Source organism: Citrus sinensis, chromosome 7 (assembly GCF_022201045.2).
Source record: "Citrus sinensis cultivar Valencia sweet orange chromosome 7, DVS_A1.0, whole genome shotgun sequence".
Lineage (NCBI taxonomy): Eukaryota > Viridiplantae > Streptophyta > Magnoliopsida > Sapindales > Rutaceae > Citrus > Citrus sinensis.
In genome coordinates, this window is record NC_068562.1 from 11,565,355 (window position 1) to 11,573,996 (window position 8,642).

General features: G+C 33.2%; 1 protein-coding gene across 3 annotated transcripts; it reads left to right on the forward strand.

Annotated features, from left to right (window-relative positions):
• Nucleotides 1-2,284: 2,284 nt before the first annotated feature.
• Nucleotides 2,285-7,579, forward strand: LOC102578017 (phospholipase D alpha). Of its 3 annotated transcripts, none has more exons than XM_006465277.4 (4): nucleotides 2,285-2,441; nucleotides 2,937-3,036; nucleotides 4,611-6,492; nucleotides 6,929-7,579. In XM_006465277.4, exons 2-4 carry the CDS (start codon nucleotides 2,944-2,946, stop codon nucleotides 7,360-7,362), a joined length of 2,409 nt encoding a protein of 802 aa, XP_006465340.2. In that variant the 5' UTR covers nucleotides 2,285-2,441; nucleotides 2,937-2,943; the 3' UTR covers nucleotides 7,363-7,579.
• The last annotated feature ends 1,063 nt before the right edge of the window (nucleotides 7,580-8,642 follow it).

Here is an 8,642-nt window from a genome sequence, read left to right on the forward strand (position 1 = left end):
TTCATTCATCAAAATAAATTATACGACCCCACTCATCGTTAATCTATGCAATATGAAATTTGACACATGTTATGTTATCAACAATCTTACCAAAATCTTACCAAAATTAGACTCATTTAAGTTATATTTATTGTAATTTACAATATAAAATTATGTAAAAAAATGAAATTAAGTGAATTCATACGCGAATTTTATCTAATCATAAATTATTAAAAAAATGTAATTTAAAGACAGCCTAGTTAATCATCAACCGATCGAAAATTTCAACCCCAATCAATAACCTTTTGTCTTCGAGTTAGAATAATTTTTTTAGACTTTTCACGTGGGATTATTATAATTTATAATTTTTTTAGACTTTTCACGTGGGATTATTATAATTTATAATTTCCACCACTCTGTGTATATTTTTTCAATCGTTATTAACATTGATAATCAAATATTTGATTGGTATGCTAATTTGTCGTAGATTTGTTGATCAAACACATGCCCGTCTTAATTCATGCAAAATACAGTCATAGAAAAGTGTTCATAAAAACTCAATTTCGAGTTTGAATTTAATTATCGAGTTTAGTATAATAATCCCTCATAAACCATCACCAAAGTAGATAATAAAATTTACATTATAAGAAAAATGAAATTTAATCAATTTAAGGAGTACACCAATTTAGTTAGTAAAAGGAGAGATTTGCTTATCAATGATTTTACCATGTTTCACTAATTATTATGAAAATAAATTAGTGGAGGAATGTGAACAAGAATCACTAAGCTTTAATCATTTAAGTTTTTGAATTCATTATAATCTTTAGACAAACTTTAACGTGCCTCGAGGTCAATGGATGGACACTTCTTTTATTGTGTGATGGAATTTAGTATTAAACGATAATTAAAAATTCAAAATCACATGTATCATCAATTATTTTAGCATTAAAGGACAACGACACATTACTTTTTTGGAAATCATAGTAATTCTTTCATTGGATCTAGCAAGTAAAACATTTACCTAAAGCACAGTAAGTGAGAAAAGCATTCAAAAATTTACTTTGTCCACAGTAAATGTTCTTACGCACATATACAAATAACATATGCTTCAATTATCTATTATTTAGATTGTTGATTGTCACTTTCTCCGTAATATTTTCAGCTTTTAACATTTATTTTTCTATAGATTTCATAATACCTAGGGTCCTTCATTAGCAAAATTGATACTTATTGATGATTGTTATAGTACTTGAATGAATTTTTATGTTGAAATTTTGACATCGATAATAAAGTTAACAGAGGTATTTAATTATGAAAAGCTTTTAAATATCAAAATTTAGAAATATTAAAGAACAACTGATGATTTTCTATCATTTGTTGCCAATATTACACCCATTTTCATTGAAATTGAAGGTATTTTTTTATTATTAAGTATGTTCATCCATCAGTCATATATCCGTGAAAAATACGTTATGAATAATTATTTAAAAAATCAGGATTTAAAAGTCTGAATTTTATCTCTTTTCCTGCTCACCTTGTCAAAGAAACGCTACTGGAGAAAAGAAAAAAAGAGAAAATAAAATACATAGGGACCAGCGAGTTGCCTCGCCAAGAATGATACCTTCGCATGATTTTTACTTTCAGAAAACTCTGCTATACTTTACAAATTCTTCTTGAATGCCCCCATCATTACCTTTTTCAACTTTTTTATTTTTATGAAAACTCCCCCCAAAATTTTGAAATTTGTTTATGTTCCCATATTAAACAAATTATAATATCCTGATCCATAATATGTACTAGTATGTTAAAAAAAAATTATTGACAACTAATGCCAAACATCTCCAAATCAATTAATAATATTTTTAAAATTTACAAGTAAATAAGTTGATAATTGCATTTAAGCTTTATTGAAGATAATACTTATCTATCACTGTTACCTAGCACTTGTCATAAAATGAACTTTTTTTTAATAATAATTATACCAACAATTATTAATTTAAGGGTTGATGTTCTATTTTTTTTATTGTAAATTATCTTCAACTCATATAAATATAATTTTAAGTAAATTTACATTCAATTTATTCAAACATCATCAACTTACTCAATAATTCTTTTTCTTTACTAAAATACTAAAATATAAACAGTCTTGATATAATGTCTTATAGTATATAACTTCATATTTATAATATAAAACGTCGTACTTATAGCACAAAAAATTATTGGAAATTTACATTTCTCGACTAAGCAAATTCATTGAATTAAAGGTAAAAAAAAAAAAAAGTGGCATAGTTTCAAAACCAAGAAGTAAAGAGCCATTAGAGAATTACACATAATTTTGTTTCCAAAAATGTAAATGTGAGTCACTCCAGAGTCATTGGCTCCACAAGCAAACGAATAAGATCTGAATTTGCGGATCTTTTTCACCAGTCTTTTTTTTTGGCTTCTCTTTCATCACTCCCTCTGTAAGTTGTTCATCGTATTCATATTCTTAGCACATTCACATCACACACTAATCACAGTCACTACAAAGTTTTAATCCGATCCCAAATTCTTCCCTTTCCCGACCAAATTAGATTTTCACATATCCATTTTACTCCAAGTTAGTTTTTTATTTTTTAAATTTTTAAGCCTGCTGAATGACTTTCAATGGTGTGATTTTGATTACCCATTTGGATAAAATGAAAAAGCTGTGATCTTTGTTTTAAAGTTTGAATTTTTATTTTATGTCATTATTACTGTGTTTTTTTTTGTGGTTTTGGGGGGGGCGCGGGGGATTGTAATTGTTAGAGGGGTGTCAATTGTGTGAGTTTGATTTCTACCCATTTGGAAAAAAGAAAAAGAAAAAGCAGTGACCCATTTGGAAAAATGAAAAAATGAAAAAGCAGTGATCTTTATTATTAAGATTGAATTTTGATCTTGATTTTGATTTTTTTTTTTTTTGGGAATGACTGTTACAGGTGAAAAATGGCGCAGATTTTGCTACATGGTACTTTACATGTTACGATCTATGAAGTGGATCAGCTTGAAAGTGGAGGTGGCGGCAACTTTTTCACTAAGGTGAATTATATGATATTGTAGTTTCTCTCTCTCTTTTGATTGATCTGTAATTTTTATTTTTATTTTTAATGGTGATATGAGTGTTTTCTATTTGGATCTTGATTTCTAACAGTTGCAAAAATTTTGTGAGTGCTAATTTTTTTTGGGGTGTCTTTCAGGATTTAGTAGACAAGTTGACTGATCTGTGCAATTCTATTCTTGCTTTTGTGTAGTGATCAGTGGAACAAAAAAAGGATAAAATCGAGTGAATTAGAAATGTAGTTTGTATTTTTTGAAGTGATCTCAGTGCTATGGAGTGATTCAGAACTGCTTTTAGTAGTTGATTTGTAGTGCAATTCAAAATATAAGTTTGTTTGAAGTTTATCTGCTATTTTCCAAGAAGGAAAATAATCAATCCGAATTGATGGTTTCATTTTCACTTCCTGAATATATAGTGATCTGGGATCTTCACTTGTCACATTTCTCTCTCCTTTGATTTGAACTGTGCTTATGTTCCCTCTAAATGCTTATTTCTTTACAATTAACCACTTCCATGCTATTCACATGCTGCCGGAAAATATCAATTGGAAACATTTGTTCTGAATAGCATTTTAACCTCATCTTGATTCCTATGGTCAATTATTCTACACATGGAAACTGGATTTCTTTTCTTATTCATGTTCTGTAGCTGGATCTTGCACTTGCACAAGTTATTCCGCTTTCATGAAAGTGTAGCAATACTCTGGTTGATATATGAAGAGAATTAGCCTTCTTAAGCTCTTTAGAAACAATATGTGGCCAGTTTTAAAAGCTTTTTCTTTTGTATTCTGTAAAGTAGAATCTTAATGTCCCGAAGGGACCCAATCTAGCCATAGGAAATGCAAAAATGCATTCTATGGCCAGCTTTATTCATGAGAAAACTCATTTATTTTCAAATCTGGTGAGAGACAATGAACATGTCTCAGCAGGACTTAAAGAGCCACTGAAATAGCTTTTATTTATTTGCTTTTCAAGTAATTTGCGAGTTTTTCTGCAGTGCAATGCTCTCAAATATGGACTTGTGTTTTCTTTTCTTTCTCTTTTGTATCATGTTGATACCTATCTACTTTTAATATATGGTTTTGACAAAGTTTGCATATTTGTTACAGAATATTTTGTATTTCAATTGTTCTCATCTTGTATGTCTAGGGTTGCGGCTACCTGATGCCTGTTTATCAATTCTTTCCTTTTCTTCTCCTTTTTTTCCCCAGTTATTTACATTACAAACCATTGTGGATTTGAGCTAAATTTGATTTCAAGACTTTTGTGCCACTTTTAGAGATCTTACCAGATGAACAAGTTCTACACAATTGCTTTTCTGTGTTCCTTTTCCATTTTAAATTTTAATCTCAAGAGATATCTCCATAATTCAACAGCAGATTTTTGGATTAATTCTTTCTCATGGGCTTGAATTTATATCCCGAACGTGCCCCAGAATTTCCTTTTTCATTGTGATGGATGTGCTTTATAACGCAATCTTTGTTTATTTTCTAAATTATCCACGTATTTAACCACATTTACTTAACTTCAGTTTCTAACTTAAATATTTCTTGTAGCTTCTTGGTGGTTTAGGCAAAGGAGGTAGTGAACTCTATGCAACTATCGATCTTGAAAAGGCTAGAGTTGGGAGGACCAGAATGTTAAAGAAAGAGCAATCTAATCCTAGGTGGTACGAGTCCTTTCACATATACTGTGCCCATATGGCTTCAAATATCATATTCACTGTCAAGGATGATAATCCCATTGGAGCTACTTTAATTGGGAGGGCTTACGTACCTGTTGAAGAAGTTTTAGGTGGGGAAGAAGTTGATAAATGGGTTGAGATCTTAGATGAAGATCGAAATCCCATATCTTCAGGCTCAAAGATTCATGTGAAGCTCCAATATTTTGACGTAACAAAAGACAGAAGCTGGGCTCGGGGCATTAGAAGTGCTAAGTACCCCGGGGTTCCATTTACATTCTACCCGCAGAGAAAAGGTTGCAAGGTTTCTCTCTACCAAGATGCTCATGTCCCTGATAATTTTGTTCCTGAAATTCCTCTTGCTGGAGGCAAGTACTATGAGCCTCACAGATGTTGGGAAGATATTTTTGATGCAATCACCAATGCAAGGCATATGATTTATATCACTGGCTGGTCTGTGTATACTGAAATATCTTTGGTAAGGGACTCCAGGAGGCCAAAGCCTGGAGGAGACATAATGTTAGGTGAGCTACTTAAGAAGAAGGCAAGTGAAGGTGTTAGGGTATGTATGCTTGTTTGGGATGACAGAACTTCTGTTAGTTTACTTAAAAAGGATGGTCTCATGGCCACTCACGATGAGGAAACTGAAAAATTCTTCCAAGGTACTGATGTGCATTGCATCTTATGCCCACGTAATCCTGATGATGGTGGTAGCTTTATTCAGGATATACAAATCTCTGCCATGTTCACTCATCACCAGAAGATTGTGGTTGTTGACAGCCCAATGCCCAATGGGGATCCAGAGAGGAGGAGAATCATGAGTTTTGTTGGAGGTATTGACCTTTGTGATGGGAGATATGATACTCCATTCCACTCTCTTTTCAGGACGTTAGACACAGCACACCATGATGATTTCCATCAGCCAAACTTCCCGGGTGCTTCAATTGAAAAAGGTGGTCCAAGGGAACCTTGGCATGACATTCACTCTCGCCTTGAGGGTCCCATTGCTTGGGACGTGTTATTTAATTTTGAGCAGAGATGGAGAAAGCAGGGTGGAAAGGATGTTCTCGTGCATCTGAGAGAACTTGGAGACATCATTATTCCCCCCTCTCCAGTTATGTACCCAGATGACCATGACACATGGAATGTGCAATTGTTTAGATCCATTGATGGTGGGGCTGCATTTGGCTTCCCAGAGACGCCTGAAGATGCAGCTAGAGCTGGGCTTGTTAGTGGGAAGGATAATATCATTGACCGCAGCATTCAGGATGCTTATATCCATGCTATCCGGCGTGCAAAGAATTTCATCTATATTGAAAATCAGTATTTCCTTGGAAGCTCTTTTGCTTGGAGTGCTGATGGCATTAAGCCTGAGGAAATTAATGCTTTGCATCTGATTCCAAAGGAGCTCTCACTTAAGATTGTTAGTAAGATTGAGGCTGGGGAGAGATTTACCGTATATATTGTTGTCCCAATGTGGCCAGAGGGGTTTCCAGAGTCTGGTTCAGTTCAGGCAATATTAGATTGGCAGAGAAGGACAATGGATATGATGTATAAGGATGTTGTTCAGGCTCTTAGAGCAAAGGGCATTATGGAAGATCCCAGGAACTATTTGACATTCTTCTGCCTTGGGAATCGGGAGGTGAAGAGGAGTGGTGAATATGAACCTGCAGAAAGGCCGGAGGATGATTCAGACTATCTTAGAGCTCAGGAAGCTCGACGCTTCATGATCTACGTTCATGCCAAGATGATGATTGGTAACTTTTTTTAGATACAGATTTGTCTTTCGATTATTTTTCTTTTTTCAGTCTTTTGCTAATTTTTCTGTATTTCTTTCTTTAATTTTTAACTGGCAGATAGTTAAATACAAAACATTGTGTTCCTTTTCTTGTCTGGTTGTTGGTCCAGGATAATTATATAATGAGTGATATTTTTCAGTTTTCTAAATATTGAGTAGAAGTTGAAGAGATTTCTTGTTAAAAAATCTATGTAAAATATGTAAATTAACTGATAGAAGGCATTAGTTGAAAGAAATTGATTTTCTTTTGACCTATCTAGTAAAATATTCTTGCATGAGTGATTGTTTAGTCGAGTCTCTTTGAACAGGAAAAGAGTTTGCTTAATTCTAAAGATATGTCTTATTTTCCTTGTTGCTATATTTGTAGGATTCATTAAAAAGTCTTTGCTTTGCAGTTGATGACGAATACATTATAATTGGATCTGCCAACATCAACCAGCGATCAATGGAGGGTGCCAGGGACACTGAGATAGCCATGGGAGGCTACCAACCATATCATTTGTCAACCAGGGTGCCAGCACGAGGCCAGATACACGGCTTCCGTATGTCACTATGGTACGAGCACCTAGGCATGCTCGATGACACCTTCCTCCAGCCAGAAAGTAGCGAATGTGTTAAGAAGGTTAACCAGATTGCCGAACGGTATTGGGACCTGTACTCCAGTGAGTCTCTTGAGCATGACTTGCCCGGTCACTTGCTCCGCTACCCCATTGGTGTTTCTGGTGAAGGAGATGTCACGGAGTTGCCAGGAACCGAGTTCTTCCCCGACACCAAGGCTCGTGTTCTCGGTACCAAATCGGATTATATGCCCCCAGTCCTGACCACCTGATGCTCTCCAGAGGGTGCCAAAAATAATTTCGTAGTTGCGAACTACCGGTTATGGTAGTATAGCAAATAATAAATGATGTGTATTAAAACCAACAGGTGTGGTATTGTTTTTCTGCTTTGGTTCAGAGATGTGGTGTGATTTGGTGATATACTGACGGGAAACTTATTAAGTCTGTTTATTTGTGCATTACGTTTAAATTGGTCCTAAATTTTACTTCTGTTAATCTCTATATTACTAGCTTTTCATAAACATAACGGTGATCTCAATTTGTTATCAGTTAGCATTTCTGAGATTACTTAAAGAGACATTTTCAAATTGCTACGCCTGATTTTGATTTGGATCTCAAAGATTATTGCGAATGGGATTCTGTTAATAGGAAAAAGACATTCTTACAAAAGATTGAACAACACTTACCACGAAACACACTTACCACGAAACTGTGTTTTGATAAAGCAAAATTGCAAAATATTCATAAAATTTTGAAGATTAATCATTGACATCCTTACTTGGATTTTGTATTGAAAAATGTCTGCAAAAATGGTATCAGGGCCAAGTTTTAGGTTCAAAACATAAAAATGGAAGAAACAATTGTTTATTTTATAAATAATGGAGGATATAATCTAATGATAGATAGTAATATAATTGAGGATAACTTAACTAAACATAGACAATACTATTATTTAGAACAAAATAGATTAGATGATAAATAATTAGAACAATTTTATTTATCCCGAGCTCATTAATTTAGAATTGGAGAACTCATAATAATAAAGAATAGAAATTTAAACATCAATCATATTCTTCTATTCAGGATTAAGAGAGAGGTGTATAGAAATAATTTTTCATAGAAACAATGGAAAATTAATTCTGTTGAAAATTATACATACGAACTTGTGATTGATTATAATGGATTTTTAACTATTAAGCAAAGAGATGAATACAATTGGAATAATAAAAGGGTATGGAAGAAACTATTATCCTTCTAGCAACATGCTGATCGGATACAAAAATTTAATTATGCATATACTTTGCTACATAGATAAAGGATTAGAGGAAAACAATATTCCAAAGGATATAAGAAATATTATATGTCACAAATACTTGTTAGAATATAATGAAATATTATGCAGATGGTACTATGAATAAATCACCAAAACCATTAATAATTTCTCAAAATATAGAAACCAATAGATTATCACCTTTTAATTATAGGCATAGAGGATATACTTATGGAAGATTTCAACCATTTAATTTAGTAAATGATTCTGATATGCAGGGAA

Bases quoted from the DNA above. Each gene is read 5' to 3' on its own strand.
- LOC102578017 (XM_006465277.4), top strand. From the start codon at position 2,944: ATGGCGCAGATTTTGCTACATGGTACTTTACATGTTACGATCTATGAA. The intron at 3,037-4,610 runs GTGAATTATATG...TATTTCTTGTAG, and splicing joins GCGGCAACTTTTTCACTAAG to CTTCTTGGTGGTTTAGGCAA. The intron at 6,493-6,928 runs GTAACTTTTTTT...TTTGCTTTGCAG, and splicing joins TCATGCCAAGATGATGATTG to TTGATGACGAATACATTATA.